Source organism: Manis javanica, chromosome 15, assembly GCF_040802235.1.
Source record: "Manis javanica isolate MJ-LG chromosome 15, MJ_LKY, whole genome shotgun sequence".
NCBI classification, from domain to species: domain Eukaryota; kingdom Metazoa; phylum Chordata; class Mammalia; order Pholidota; family Manidae; genus Manis; species Manis javanica.
Window position 1 is genome coordinate 24,882,224 of NC_133170.1, and position 16,624 is coordinate 24,898,847.

General features: G+C 42.2%; 2 protein-coding genes across 2 annotated transcripts in view; one reads left to right on the top strand and one right to left on the bottom strand.

Annotated features, from left to right (window-relative positions):
* Positions 1 to 6,284: 6,284 nt before the first annotated feature.
* Positions 6,285 to 16,624, top strand: part of LOC108392224 (uncharacterized) — a 28,927-nt gene continuing 18,587 nt past the window's right edge. Inside the window, exons 1-3 of the mRNA XM_073222391.1 lie at positions 6,285 to 6,323; positions 7,254 to 7,698; positions 8,089 to 8,410. Coding sequence (XP_073078492.1) covers positions 6,285 to 6,323; positions 7,254 to 7,698; positions 8,089 to 8,282 — 678 coding nt within the window. The 3' untranslated portion in view covers positions 8,283 to 8,410. The remainder of the gene's footprint in view (positions 6,324 to 7,253; positions 7,699 to 8,088; positions 8,411 to 16,624) is intronic.
* Positions 12,587 to 14,723, bottom strand: LOC140846378 (lysine-specific demethylase 4D-like). The gene is given in 2 exon segments (XM_073222392.1): positions 12,587 to 14,102; positions 14,104 to 14,723. Coding segments are annotated over 2 exon segments (1,569 nt in total). The 5' UTR covers positions 14,157 to 14,723.

The following is a 16,624-nucleotide window of genomic DNA, read 5'->3' on the forward strand; positions in this document are numbered from 1 at the left end:
AGAACCTTAAAAAGTTCTCTTGACATCATCCAGAATGGATACACAAACCTTATATCACCATACATTTCCATATTAATTATGCTTTTTAAAGATACTATGTATATATTCCTAGCTCAGGCCACAGAAATGAATAAAACTCTAGGAGCTAAACACTCTCCTTTATTTATAACAAAGTACTGAACGTTTACATCAGCTGGGAGGCTCAAAAATGCATGCTATTAGACATAAGAAGACTGACGTAGACATAAGAGAGCTGGAACATCAGCATACTATGGCAGGTGAGTCAACACTTCATCTCTAAATCTGACGGAGGGCACACTATTTTTGATATGCTTACTTGGCACATTTGCTTCAGTCACCGCAAACTTGATCTTTACAAGCAGAACATTTGTGCCTTCACTTCAAGAACTGAATTAAGCTATGACCACACATGTCTGGCATCTAATGGACTCCAAGGAACCTGACTCCAGTTTATTGAGTCAATGATCTGTGAATAAAAAAACTATCTAAAAAGACTTTGACAACATAGATCCAGTGAATCATTTCCTTTTATAAATATATATTGTCCTTTAGAAGATAAAGAACTGAAAAAAAATATTTTAAAAGTCTTGCTAACACTATAATTACTGGATAAGCAAGAAGAAATAAACAATTACATTACTGAAAGTCAGTAGGTAATAATTGCCTGATGATACACAAATTAATTTCAGGTCTTGTGGTTCACCAAACTGATAATTTTCTAGGTTTCTGGAAGGGATAATAAATAAATGCCTGCTTGCAAGTACATAAAAGGATGTTGTTCAAGGATCGAGGAAATGTGTAGTAAACCAATCCTTCCATTAACTATGCAATTTTACTGGGACTTTGCTTTTGTACCAAAACAGTTTACTTAAAAAAAAAGAAAAAGAAAAAAAAAAAACAGTATTATTCAAGGGACTTCAAGGATATGCTCGACAGTTTTCTTCTTTTTCTCCAGAAGGTCATCAGAGTGTTGATCTGACTGAAAGACAAAAGTCAATTAAATGATGATAGACAAAAGGTCATTTCTGATCTAGGTGAGATGTTTAATCAGAAGATTCTGCAATGTGTTTTTGAAACTATAAGTACTTCTCACACTGAAGTTAATGTAATGAACATGTATTAAAAACATCAAATTATATAAAACACAATCATAGAAAAATGAAATGTGCACTATATAAAAAAAGGATGATGTAATAGGCACAATTTAAGTTAATTAATTACTCCAAAATAATCACTTAATTTTCAAGCAATACTAATAACAACTATTATAATATCCTTAATGTGATTGAAAGATATCGAGGCCTAGTAGATAATGAGTGCCTACTGATGTGCCAGACACTGTGTGTAGAACTTTAAATATCACTTTTACTACCCCAGTGAATGATTACTATTATTATTATCATGATAGGTGAGAGACAAAGTGGTGGAATAATAACAATAATGAGTTGACTTCTATTCAACCTTTCTTAAATACCAATTTCTGAAAGGTGAATTCAAAATGCATTTATAAATATAATTTGTCTATGTGAAAATTTACGTATTTGACCAAAGTCAGAAGGAAATTACTAATGGTTCCTTTCATTCATGTCTTTTCTCTTAATATTTATATAATGCTAAGTTCAAAAACAGTGGGCTGTGACATTAAACAATCAAGCAGATTTAGCTGCAAAACTATTGTTTATTTACAGACTCATTGATTTTATCTACTAAAATAATGTGCTGACTTAGTTGTTTTGGTGAGTAATAATTGTACTCTCCCAAAGTGCTCAGAATGGTTTGATAGTATGAATGAATCATTTAAGAAGCAGTCAATCTATAAGAGATCACATAACAACAGCCAGGACTTTATCATTTGGGCTTTATAACTGTCCTATGGTTCATAATGACAAAACTGACATTCTTCTTATTTAAGTAGAAAGGAACTGTAAAAATCTGAATTGACTTTCAGGGACTGATCAACGTATTTTGAAATGAAGAAAATTTAATAAAACTATTATCTATTTATACAACTATTAAAAGGTCAGGAGGAAAAGATGTTAGCTGAGCTTTTGGTAATTCTTTCCCCAAACCAAACGAACTGTTCCATCAGTGAACTAGCTACAATTGCCACAATTCACCTTGGATATCAGAAAACCACCAATGACTCTGATAATTTCAAAACACATCATTAGATTGCTGATGCCAATCAAAATCACATAAACTGCCAGCCTCTCCTTCAACTAATTATAACTAACATTCCAAGACAAATGTGAAAATAGGACATAAAGGAGTCTTCATGGATAAACAGGACTATTGAATCCAGAAAAGACATTGAAGAAGAAGGAGGCCTTATTGAAAAATAGGGTTGGAGAGGGGGAAAAAGATGGCGGAGGAGGAAGACAAGGTGGAAACCTCCTCCCACATGCGCAGTGAGGAAGCAACTACAGAAAGTACAACCAACTCTGAAAATTAACTAAAGACAGCAGAACAGACCATCTATACCTGGTGAAGAAGAGAAGACCACACAGAGAAGGGTAAAGTGGCAGAGCCATGATCAGTCAGGACCCAAGCCTTTCCCCCAATCCCAGTCCATAGGCAGGAAGGAGAGGAACAGAGTGGGGAAGAAATAAGTGCTCAGGAACTCTGCATACCTGGCCCTGGAGATCTGCTCTGGGAAAACAAGTCCCCATTGCACTGGGTTTTTATGATTAACAGGTCCGGGCAGCAGGGAGCACTGGAGCATGCTAGGAAGCTAAGACGCCTGCCGCTTGTGGAGGACAGGCATTCTCTGCCAGTGTTGCTGAGAACCAACACAGAAGTGGCAGTGTGAAAGATTTACCAGTAGTTGAGAATGGTGCCAGTGTGGCAAGGGCTGCACAGAGTTCTCTGTGCAGGGGAAAGGGCAGGTAGATGACACTTTCCCCAACTGCCCCTCTGCCCAACTGGTCAGGTGCTCATGGGAGCCCCACATGCTCCAAGCCCCTTGCTGGTGGTTCGGCCCATGGTGCCTGTCAGCTCTGAGTGCTCCTTACTCCTTGCTGGTGGCCCAGCACCATGCCAAAACCCTTGCACACCAACCCAGCCCACCCAGACAGCCCAGCAGTATTGCCATCACTGCAGGGCAGGCAGATGGCAGCCACCCTCACAACTCCAGCGCAAGAACAGCTGCTCAGCCCAGAAAGGGCCAGCTGAGGAGAGCTGCTACCCTCTGCTGACCGAGATCAGCCACTGCTGGAAGACAGGCAGAAAGGCAGCCCCACCCATAGCCCACCAATTGCAACTGGGGCTCTACTGCAACAGAGAAACAGGCACTGGTGAGTAAACAGTCTTGAGCTTCTGGGCACCACAGGATGCCTTCTTTGTAAAACATTACTCCCTAGATCAGGAAGCCTAGGGGATTTATCTAATACAAAGGAAGAAACACAGAAACAGTGACAAAACTAGGACTATGTTCCAAACAAAAGTACAGGATAAAACAATGAAAAAGAGGGCTAAATGAAAAGGAGATCACCAATCTTCTTGAAAAAGATTTCAAAGTAACAGTCAAAAATATGTTCACTGATCTCAGGGAAAACTTCATAAAAGAGATAGAAGACTTGAAAATGAGCTGCTTGGAGCTGAAGAATACAGTAACTGAAATGAAATATTCAATGGAGGGAATAATAGATTGCTGCAAGTAGAAGACAGTCAGTAAGATGGAAATTAGAGAATAGGAACACAATAAAGCTGAGAAACAGATAGACAAAAGAATCTCTAGAAAAAAGAGGACTCTGAGAGTTGTGTGGCAACTTGGAAAAAAAACAATATTCACACAATAGAGGTACCAGAAAAAGAGGGAGACAAAGGGTAGAAAATCTCTTTGAAGAAATAATAGCTGAAAACTTGCCCAATTTGGAGAGGAAAATAGACACCCATGTCCTGGAAGTGCAGAGAAGCTCTAACAAAAGGGACCCCAGTAAGACAACACCAAGATACATAATAATTGAAATGACAGAGAAAACGATAGAGACAGGGTATTGAAAACAGCTAGAGAGAGACAAAAATTAACTTATAAGGGAAACTCCATCAGTCTGTTAGCAAACTTTTCAGCAGAAACTTTACAGGCAAGAAGGGAGTGGTGTGAAATATCAAAAGTCATAAAAGCAACTATACACAAGATCAGTCAAGGGATACACAAAACATGCTGATTATGACATCTAATATATAAGGTGTGGAGGAGGAAGAAGAATAAAAAAAGTAGTTTTAGACTGTGTTTGAAAAAGAGTGACTATCAACTTAATATAGATGGTTATATATTTAGGAAACTATCCATGAACTTTATGGTAACAACAAACCTAAAGCCTATAATAGATACACAAACATCTTTTCAAAAAAGAAATCCAATCATAACACTAAAGAAACCTGTCAAATAAAAAGAGAAGAATTTAAGAGAGAAACTACAAAAACAACCAGAAAACAATAAAATGGCAGTAAGTACATACCTATCAATAACTACTTTACATGTGAATGGACTGAATGCATTAATCAAAAGATATAGAGTGCAGAATGTATTAAGAAACAAGACCCATCTATATGCTGCCTACAAGAGACTCGTTTCAGACCTAAAGACGTGCATAGATTGAAAGTGAAAGGATGATAAAATATTTCATGCAAATAATAGGGAGAAAAAAGCAGGAGTAGCAGTACTTATATCAGACAAAATAGACTTCAAAACAAAGAAAGTAGCAATAGACAAAGAAGGATTTTACATAATGATAAAGGGATCAATCCAAAAAGAGGTATATGAAAATTATAAATATCTATGACATTGTAATAAACTTAAAGGAATAAGAGTAAGTTAATTCAGTTGCCATATAATTATCTCAACATGAAAAACATTAAATTTGCTTTATTGCCCTAATTCATACATTTTGCAAAGAATTTGTACGTTTAACTGGTGTCTAACAAAATAACTATAGTGAGTTGATTATCAATTAATTGCCAAAATTAGCATATTAATCGGTATTTATTTTACTATAAAGGTAGTTATCTAGGAGATTGCTAATTGAAATATTTAAGCATTTCCTTTTGAAGAACAGAATTATATTGATAGCCATACTTTTTGGATATATATGTGGTAACAAAATGAATATATTTTATGCAATAAAACTCAAAGTTACAAATGAATATTTAACCATTTAACTTATTAAACGTATTTAAATATATTCTATGTTGTAATAGATTAGATCTGTATTATTTCTAAAGTAAGATACTTGTTGGCTTAGCTTTTCTAATGTTTAACAACACTTTTAATATATGGTTAAGTTCAAGAGCGAGTAGGAGCAATATTTTCTCTCTTTGCTCCGATCCAGCTTGGATAACAGGTGCTATTATGCTGATCAGTTTTATAATTAATCTCAATATCTATGTTATCACACAAATTATTCTCCATTATTACTAAAGACTAATCACTGTGGAGATGATACATACATAGGGATATTGGATTGTGTATAATGTTAGAAAGTTTTTCACAAATCTTAAGAAAGTATTAGTCTTGCCCATTTGTTTGCCTATTCAAAAGGAAGTTTTCAATTTGTGAGTCTTTATGACTCAGTGCCCCTCTGCTTAGCTTTTTTTTTTAAATTGAGTACAGTTGATATACAATCTTATAAAGAGGTCTCAGAAACCTAGGGCTGACAAGTCCAACTTTACTGGGGAAATTAAAAACTGTATTCTGACAAATTACTTAAGAATATTATTTGTTTGTTAAGGTTTGATTATTCTTGTGCTCCTAATAATAAGATAATGAAAAAATGTTCTTTTGTACTGCTCCTTGGAAAGCAATTATTCTTTAATGCCTACTATGTACCAGCATTCAGTATGTATTTGTCTAGCACACAACAGTGAGCCTGATAAATTTTATGTTTTGAGACACACTGACAAGTAACAAAGTCTCAGCCAATCCCAGGCTAGCAGAGAAGTGATAGATGCATTTAACTTAGCATTTGGCATATTTACTATTGCATGGAAAGGCAGAATACATGAAGTTTAATTTTACATCAACAAATGTTTATTGAATGCTAGATGAGTCCCTCACAGAGTTTCACTGTTGTTTTTGTGGGTTTTGTTCTTCTGTTTGTTTCTTCACCATCCTAAATAAGAAATACATGACCTGTGTTAATACAGAGCCTCAGTCTTGTGAAGAAGACAACTAAACATGGCCACAACGATCAGAACGCAGAAAAGGGGCACTTAATCAGACCTGAGAGAGAAGGACGGTGGAGGCTTCTTTCAAGGATGGCACCATGGATGGGACCCTGAACAATGAGCATGAGCAAGGTCAGGTAAGACAGGCGTGAGGTGGGGAGAATAAGGGCATCTTACACAAAGAGGACACTGTCTCACAAGCTGAAGAGAGCATGGCAAGCTGGAGAAGAGAAAATATTTGGTATGTCAAGGAGTTAACAATCCGAGGTGGTGACCAGTGAGGTATGAAGCTTCAGAGATAAGAACAAGGTGAAGGGACCTTTAACTACTCCCAAAGAGCAAGAAATCACTGAAGTTTTTTGGAGCAAAAGAACGTCACCATCAGATATATAGAATGGTGAAGATCATATTGGCTATTTCATTTTAAAGAACAGACTGAAGGTTAAGAGACAAAGGAGAGAGAAATGAGCATTTAGAAGATTTGGGTACCGCAGGTCAGAGAGGTCTGCAACCTGGACCATAGCCCAGGGCTGTGGGGGCCACAATTTGAATGAACTGGAAAGAAGTTTATGGAATCTATAGAACAGTGTAATTAAATAATCAGGTTCCCTTAAGGGGAGAGACAAGTAAAATAAGGGCTTTTTCTCTAGAACTGGGCAGATACTAATGATTTTTCCCAGGATTCAGAACATAAGACGATGTGTACTTTGGCACTGGCATCAGAGGGAAATGATAGTGGGTTTTCTGATGGATGAGTTCAGAGATACCCTGAAATATTCTAACACTCCATAGGGTCACACTGCCAAACTGAATTGCTTTCATAGATGCACAGGTGTGAAACCATGAGTAATTAGAAGGGGCTCTCTATCTTTATTGGTATGTCTCGAAGAATTTTAGGAAAGATTATTTAATTACCAGAAATTTTCTCAAGATCACTTTTCTATGCCTAATTTCATTTACTTGATGGCAGTTCTGAAGATTATTACTGAACATTCCCGTACATGCAATCTGAAAAGTTATTCTCTTTTATTCTCACAGCACCTGCCCCTTAATTCTCTATCTTCTAGATAAACTCCTCCTCGGTTCCCTTTTTGCAGTTTTCTCATCTCCTTTTATTTCACAGGGATGCTGCACCGAGAGGGGAGGGTGGGATTGCTGCGCCGGTTTTCCGTCGTTGTGGGGCGGGGCAGCGCCCTGAGGGGCGGGGTCCGCTCGCAGCCGACGCCGCGCATGCTCGTCCCGCCGGCCAGCGCCGCCCGCCATGCTTCTTTCCAGAAGTGCGCGGCCAGCAGCAGCATAGGAAGCTTTCTGCCTGCGCGCGCTCGCCGGAGCGTTTCGTCCGCCGCCGCCAAGGCCTTCCCCCGCTGACGCCACCGGCGCTCGCCAAAGCCCAGGCGCCCTCCAACAGCGACCGCCCGCGTCCTCCTCCCGCCGGCTCCAGGGGCCTCCCTCGCCAGGGACCGGCGCCCTCTTCCTCACGCAGGCCTGTGCTCCTCGCAGCGGCAGCTCACCGTAAGTGGCCACCCCCAGGGGGCGGGCGGCGCCGGGTACGGGAGGGATCGGGCGGGGAAGGTGTCCGCTGCGGGAGGCTGCAGGCTGGGGCGCCTCGCTGCGGGGTCTGCGGCCGGGGGCGCAGTCCAGCCCGCCGTCTGCAGGTGCGCCCCGAGAGGCGGCAGCGGGCGGCGGGGAGCGGGGTCTGCAGTGGGCCGCAGCGTGGACGGGCTGCGCTCCATCGTGGGCCGTGGCGTCTGCAGCTGCGGGAGGCGCGGGTGTCTGCGCGGAGCGGATCTCTGAGGTTGGCGGTGGTTGGCGGTGTCGCTTTGGTGTCGGTTCCGGGGTGCAGGGGCGGCAACGTCGTAAGGGGACGTAGTCCGCCCGCAACCGACGCCCAGCCCCCGCCAGCCAAAGCCAAGGGCCTCCGACGCCGCTTCCTTCCGCCAAATCGCAGCTGCCAGCCCCGGAGCCCATCTCCCGCCTGGCGCCGTCAGCCGGTGCCTCCCGCTGACACCCGCCCCGGACGCCTGCCGCCACCACCGCCGTCCAATGCCTTCTTCCCGCTGAAGCTGACGTTCGCTGCCTTCGCCAACGCTCACTGACTGCCCAGCGCTTTCCGCTGCCAGACGCCCTCAGACTCCTGCCGCCGCCACCAGAGGCCCTCCTGCCAGGGACCCGGCTCCCTCGTTCTCACGCAGGCCTCGCCAAGTCGCAGCAGCCTCAATTTATAGTAAGTAGCCGCCTCCACGTTGGCTTTTTGATCAGGGAGTTTGGGGGTGTTGCATGGGCCCTGGGAGGAAAGTGGAAAGCTGTGCGTGGGCGTTGGAAAGCCATGGGCAGCGCACGCACCTACCCAGCCAGGATGGTGAGCAGATCTTATCCGGGAGTTTCCCAGGCCCGCCAGCTTCTCTGACTGCAAGTAAAGGTTCGGGTGTCCGGTCCGTGGGTACGCGGGCATGGGCGCTGCGAGGGTGCATCCGCAGGGGCTGGGGGCCTTCTGTGCTTCCCAAACGGGTCAGCGCGCAGGAGTTCAGGGGGTGTGTCAAGGTCCCAGCGGCTGTGTGGCGGGGCCTGGCCCCCTGGTGAGTGCATCGCACGCTGTCCGCTCCCCTCCATGTGTCTGTGTGTGTGGTAGCTCTTGCAGGTGTGGTGGTGTGTGTGTTAGGGCCCTGTGCGGCCTGGCACAGTGTGTGTCTCTGGGTTGCCTGTGCACTAGGAGAACTTGAGGAAGGCAGCTGGCTCACCACAACCGCCTAACAGAGAAGTCAGGTGGGGAGACTTTGGGGCAGGCTGCTGGGAAGATTGAGCTCAGCAGGGAGGCCCCTGGAGCATGAATAGTCACAGGTGAGAGCATCCTTCCCACCCCCTTCCAAGAGGCAGGTTGTCTGCAAATCAGGGCTTCCCCTGTGACCCACCCTCCTGCCTCGGAAAAGAAGCTATCTGCTAGTGGACTGACCCTTCTTAGTGGAGAAGCCCAGTGGGTCAGGTTCACCCTCTTAATTTTTGTTTTCCCTACAAGGTCTCCACAGGGAACAATTTCATTTCTCCGAACCCAATTCATGAAAGTTCTGCTTGACCCATTTCTGCAAACATCTGCTGCTCTCTACCTCCAGGGTTACACGAGGCAGGTAGGGTAACTCCTTTTAGCATCCTCAGCAAGCCACCATTCAGTGTCGTTCCCAGTGTTCATCCCATAGCATTACAGAGAGCACAGCTATTCTCTGAGAAACCTCCATCCTGCTTTCCATGGTGGCTGCACCAACTTACAATTTCCTCCCAGAGCTGCAGGTAGTTTTAACAATACTACTAATTTTTATTTTAACGTTAATATCAACCATTTTAATTCTTGCATTCCATCAGCATGAGATGCTTTCCATTAACTTGTGTCACCTTCAATTTCTTGCCTCAGTATCTTAGCATCTTCAGAGTACAGCTCTTTCACCTCCTTGGTTAAACATCCTCCAGATCTCTTACTGCTTTTGCTGCAACTGCAAGTGGGATTGTTTTCTTACGTTCTCTTTCTGCAAATTTGTTTTTTTATATATTTCTGTATATTCATTTTGTATTCTGCAGTTTTATTGAATTCATTGCTTAGTTTTAATCGTTTTTGTTGGATTTGTTAGTGTTTTCTAGATAGACTGTCATGCCATCTGCAAATAATGGCAATTTTACTTCCTCCGTACCAGTTTGAGAGACTTTTTTTCTTTTTCTTGTCTGACTTCTTTTTCTGATTGCTGTGGCTGGGACTTGAGGTACTGTGTTGAAGAAGTGTTGAGAGTGGACATCCTTGTCCTGTTCCTGATCCTATAGGAAACATTTTCTGCTTTTCACCATTATGATTTTGGCTGTGGGTTAGTCCTGTATTTCCTTAAAATATTGAGTCATGTTCCCTCTCAACCCACTTTGTTTTTAGAGATATTTATCATGAGTTGATGTTGAATTTTCCCAAATGCTTTTTTCTGCATGTTTCAAGATGATTCATAGAGTTTTCACCCTTCCTTTTGTAATCTGGTGTATCTCATCAAGTAATTTGTTGATAGCTGATCCATCGTTGCTTCCTTGGAAAACATCCCACTTGATCGTGGTCAGTGATCCTTTCAATGCATTTTTGAATTCCATCTGCTTGTTTTGTTGAATATTGTTGCATCTATGTTCATTGGGCTATTGGGCTGTAATTTTCTATTTTTCTAGTGTTTCTTTTTTTCTTGGTTTTGATGTCTGTAATGCTGGCCTTGTAGAATGAATTTGGAAGTGCTTTATGCCTCACATTTTTGAGTACATATAGCAGCCCTTTTCTGTACATGTTTCATAGAATTGAGCTGTGAAGTCATTTGGTGGTAGGCTTTTTTCTTTGGATGTTTTTTTTTATTATTACCAATTCATTTTTGTTATGAATAATCAATCTCTTCAGATTTTGTATTTCATCCTACTTCAGACCTGGGAAAGTATTGGTTGGAAACACTTTGGAAAATTTATTGGCATGTAATTTTTCCTAGTAATGTCTTTTAATCCTTTGTACTTACATAGTTTATATTTTAATGTCGTCTCTTTCAGCGCTGATTGTGTTTGAGTGTTCTATCTTTTTCTAATGAGTCTCACTAGAAGTTTATCATTTTTGTCTCTCTGGAGAAGAAACTTTTTTTTATTTTTGTAATACTATACATCATTTAATCCTCCTGACTTTATTATTTTATTCCTTCTCACTTGATGCTTTGTTCTTCTTTTTCTAATGCCTTTAGAGGTAATTTTAGACTGCCTATTTGAAATTTTTCTTGTTTCAGGAGGTAGTCCTGTATTGCTAGAAATGTCTCTCTCAGAAGGGCTTTTACTGTGTCCTAAAGATGTTCGCCTGTTCTTTTTCTATCTTTATTTATTTTTCAGGTACTTTTGATTTTCCTCTTAGATGTACCTGTTGCAGAATTGGTTGTTTAGCATCATGCTGTTTTGCCTTCATGTATTTGTGTTTTTTTCCAGTTTTTACTTATAACTGGTTACTAGCTTACCTTCCACTGTGATTGGGAAAAGATGCTTCATAGGAGTTGACGCTTAAGTTTATTGAGATTTGGTTTCTGCCTGATGTGTGATATCTCTTGGAAAGTGCACATTTAAAAATATGTATTGTTTGAGGATGGATTCTTGTGTATACGTTGGTTAAGTCCGTCTGGTTTAATAACTTGTTCAGAGCTCCTGTTTCATTTTCAATTTTCTGCATAGATGGTCAATTCTTTGATGTCCATCTGTAGGGTGTTATAAATTCCCTGCTCTTATTGCATTACACTGTTTTTCTCCCTTTATGTTTGTTCATATTTGTTTTATATGTTTAGGCACTTCTCTGTTGGGTGCATAGATATTTATAGTTTCTATGTCTTCTTGCTACATTGATGGCTTTATTGTTATGTAATGCCTTCTCTGTTGTATGTCCTTTGTCTTAAAGTCTTCTCATGTCTGATAGTAGTATTGCTTCCCATCTTTTTCTTTTTTTAGTTTCACTTACATAGTGTATCTTTTCCCATTCCTTCACTTTTAGTCCGTTTGTGTCCTTAAATGAAGTGAATCTCTTGCTAGGAGCATAGAGATGGTCTTGTTTTTTCATCCAATTAGTCATCCTGTATCTTTTGATTAGAGCATTTAGATTCTTATATTTATAGTGATTATTGATAGCTCCATCCTATTTTCACTTTGTGAATTGTTTTATTTTTTTGTAGTCTTTCTCTGTTGATTACTCTCTTGGTGATGAGTATAGTTTTTTTTAGTATCGTGCTTGGATTCTTTTCTCTGTATCAGCTCTAGGTTTTTAGCTGGTGGATACCTTGAGGTTCCCCTATAATATCCTAAGTGTACACCGCCTATCTGAAATTAATTTCAGATGCATTCTGATGGTATTAAGTTTTTACTCTCCCATCTCCATGCTTCATACATATGATAGCATGTATTCAGGATGATTAAAGGCACCAGTGACTCAGAAACGTAATTATTTTCTGAGCCTCTACAGACCAAACTGGTCAAAAGGGCCTAGTCTTCTAAGAAAGTGGGAAGGAGAGGGAAAGAGGGAAGGGAAGAGATCAGAGGGGAACCAAAGTCCAGGATTCATCCAAATCACAGCAGCACCCAGAGCTGGCTGAGAGAATGGGGATTTAGGTGCAGATCAGGCTTTGGCAGTGTCTGTGGGCCTCATTTGCAGAGACAAGGATCCAGTGCATGAATCCTCATTGGCAGCAGAGAAATCATCAGTGTCGAAAGAGGTAATGGTGTCTTGGAGGAAGAATAAGCTGTATGTCGTAAATACTGCGGACTCAGCAGGTCCCGTGGCAGCACCGCACGTTGGGAAGGCTCTGAGGTGTACACGTGCCCAGTCTTAGGGAGCCTCCACGTGTCAGAGTAGCGGGCTACCAAATGTCCCCTGGGCTTAGGGTGCAGGGACACAGCAGCACCCGGAAGCCTGAGCAGAATGCAGGGACGCAGGGCTCGGCGGTGCAGTGTTGTCCAGTGAGGGTCCGTCCAAAGACAGGGCCTGAGCATCGGGATCCTGAGCTGCGCATGCTGTGCTCAGCAAGAGGCGCTTCTTGTCCGGGGCCTCGTCAGTCAGCTCCTGAGTCCCTTGCTCCCGAGGACGACGGCCAGGACCACGCCTGTCAGTTGGGTGGAGGCCTAGGTCAGATGGGCCCGAGGTTGTCAGCACGGCTGAGCTGTGCTCTGGGGAGTGACAAGCGGCGTCCCTGCCCTGAGCTGCAGAGGTAGGATCAGAGGCCCACACGCGGCGCCGAGATGTGGGCAGCCTAGGGGTGCGGCGTTGGCCCCCTCTCCCCGCGGCCACCTGCCTGGCAGGGCTCAGTGAGCGGTGGGCCGGCAGGTCCCGGAGGCCCAGCGCTGCTCTCCCTGTCGCCCACAACTCCTTCCAGGTGCCCGGCTCCTGGCTGCCCATGGCTGCGGGCACAATGTGGTTCACTGCCGCCCGGTCCTGCCCGCGCTTCCAGAGCTCATAGCGCTCGGGCTGCAGGGTGCGCACGAAGACATCTATTGGAAAGCTGACCCTGGCCTCCCCGCAGCTGCACTGAGAGGCCGCTTTGCCATAATCAATCCAGCGCGGCATGGCGAAGTTGATGTCCTCCGCGCAGTTGAAGCCATGGTTGAAGCCAGCGTGGTAGCCATAGGGAAATGTTACTATGAACTCGCCAGCCTCTTGCGTGACCTGACTGAAGGGGACCCTGTTGTCCCTGAGGACAGTGGGTGACATGAGGGCCACCTTGTGCCGTAGGAAGGCCCCGCAGCTGTGGGCACTGGCCGGGAAGAGCTCCTTGGCCAGGTGTTCAAGTCGCCAGCCATGCTCTGGGGGCACCGCATACCACGTTTTGGGCTCCCCGAAGTGCACATAGTTGATACTGTACAAGTCCATGTCCTCCGTGTGCCATGCAAACGTGGTTTTCCACATGCCGAAGTACAGGTAGGGTGTGTTGACATCTTCAATGACCACCCCACACTCCTGCTCCAGCAGGTCCTGAATGGTTCCCAGGTGTCTGAGGTTCCACGGCTTAGTGTTTTTATCAAATAAGGAGCCGTTGACGTCAGCGCCATAGATCGGTGAACTATAGAGCCGGGTTTTCCAGAATTTTCGCTCCAAATCGTCAAAATCCGAGTGCGGTGGTGCCTGATATTTAGCACTGGTAGCGAGGTAGCGATACTCCCCGACTGTCATGGCCTTCTTCTTCTTGGAGTATTGAGTGAACACGCCAGTCCCGCCCAAGACAGTCTGCTGGAGGGGAGTAGGGATCAGGATGTCACTGATGTCATCATAGGTCTTCCTGGCTTTCCACCCCTTGGGGGGGATTATCTTGGCCACACCTGCTCGGTGTGCACCTTGAGATTCCATATAAATAATATATTTCTCAAAATCATTAAACTCTTCTTCAGTTGGGTAGAATGTCAATTCTACAACTTGGGTTCTGGGTACAGTTTGCCTGAGACTTCATAGCTTCCATAACGAAGAACAAACTCTTGTTATGGTCTGGATAGATGAGGATGGTGGAAAATGCTGTTATTCAAAAATTAGTTTGAGTGTCTTTGAGTCAGCAAGAACTACCTGTGGAGTTTGATGGAAATGATCGTTTTTGGGCTTGCGTATTCACCAGCAGACTGCCCTCTGGGCAGAAGCTGATACAGGAGGCTGAACGTGCAACTCTGTGACGTTCCTCAGCTGGCACTGGGGTTTGTTCTCTGAGGCCTCCTGACTCACCCAGTCCTGGGTGTATGATGTTCCAAATGTACTATCTCCAGGACAGTGTTTAAAACAAAAACCTAGAAGAAAGAATACAAAAGCTTGAACATTAATGTTTGGACAAAGTCATTCAGGAGGTGCAAGTAAAATACCATGGGATCCCACCATGGGATATTTTCCCACACTCAAAGAAAGGTTAAAATTTTATAAGATTGACAATATAGGATGTGGTGTTGATGTAGAACAATGGGAATTCTCATACCTCAGAGAGGGAATGGAAATCACACTTTGGGAAACTATTTGGACAGTATCTACTAAAATTGAACTTATGCATGTGCTGTGATTCAACTGTTACCACCTGTCTAGGTAATCTTTATAGCTGTCCATGGAAAGTCACCTCCAATAACGCTCGTAACTATTATTTCTAGTAGCAAATACTGGAGACAACCCAAATGTCCATCAACAGTAGAATGGACAAATGCATTGTGGTACAGTCCTACAGTGGAATACAATAGAGCACTGCAAATTACATGAACATATATATAGGGATAATTTTGCAAACATAATACTGGGTAATATTATCCAGACCTAAAAGAATATCAAATCCATTATTCCAATTTTACATGAAATTTCATCTTTTTATATAAGTATATATAAAGAAGGTGGTAAAGTAATCTGTGTTAGAAGTCAGAGCAGTGGTTACCTTTGAGAAAGAGAGTTTGTGAGTGGGAACATGAGGGGGGATCTCTGGAGAAACGTTGATATTTTGTTTGGAATCTTGGTGCTGGTTACACAGCCATCAGAATAGCTAATTGTTATTCATCCAGCTGTTATGATTTTCACAAATTTCCATATGTTTATTTAAAAACAGTTTAGAGTGAGAAGCACTGAAGACTAAGATACATATTTCATTGTATTAAAAGAAAAAGGAAGAATGAAAATAAGTGAACTAAACATTTGATTGAAGAAGTTAGGAAATGGAGTAAAGAAATAAGAAAGAATAAAGATGAAATGAATGAAAAATAATACATACAAAACAGAAGGATGATGGCCAAAAATGTCATTTGAAGAGACTAAGAAATGCAACAAACCATGAGCATAACTAACTGATAAGAAAAGATAGAAAGTAGAAATAAACAATATTAGGATTTAAATAGTGCACAGATTTAGTAATAGAGTAGAGAATTTTTCTAAATCTCAAGAGAATCTTATGAGCATCTGACATCAACATTTTCAACAGATAAGACAGTTTTCTAGAGAGGAAACACAAAATGGATCCAAGAAAAAACCAGAAAGCTCAAATGTCCCAAATAAGAATCTGGATCAAAGTATGACCCCCAAAAAACCCTGAGACACAGCATTTATAGGTGAACCTAGTAAATTTTTAAGAAAACAACTCATTATACAAATCTTTCATGCTATAGAAAAGATTGTAAAGCTACTCAGATGAGTATACTTACAGGAAAACTGGAAAAGGACAACAGAAAATAAAGCATAAATGAAAGCTTGCTAAATAAAACATCATCTAACCAATAAAGCAATATGCTAAGAATAATACATCATGACCAAATAGACTATCTCAGGAATGAAAGGATGATTCAACATCACAAGATCTAATGATATAATCAGAATATTAATGAAGGAAAAGAAAAGTAACATCATCTTATAGGTACCAATAAAGGATTTCATAAAATTGAACATTCATTCATGATTTGAAAACTCTTTACTTGAAAACCATTCAGAAAAATTTCTACAGTAAGATAAAGTGTTTCAATGTAAAAACAAGTAGCAAGTATCCTTAACAGTGAAACAAGAGAAACATTCTCTTGTTTTAGGTAGAAAAACAGATACATCAGCTGACTCTTTCATTAGCACGATCTCAAGTGGTCCTTTCTTCTAATTTCCTAGTTTTTCCCCTCTACAAATACTCTGTTTTTACCTAAACTTTGAACATGCTTACTGCATCCTTCTTAGACTCCTCCACATGTTCTGAATGTCCCTGTGTGATCTGGGCCGCCATCACCCCTTCCCCTGGCTTTCTCCTCTTCCTGGCTGTGTCTCAGAAGAGCCTGCACTCCTCTTACCTGATGCTCTACACATGGGCAGCTCCCCTACCCCTTCAAGGCTGAGCTTAAATATACGATCTTTTCAGTGAGGTCTCTTCTGGTAGTTCAGGATAAAATTAGGGATTATTTTCTCTCAAGAAAACATACACTCTCCTCTCAAGAAAAC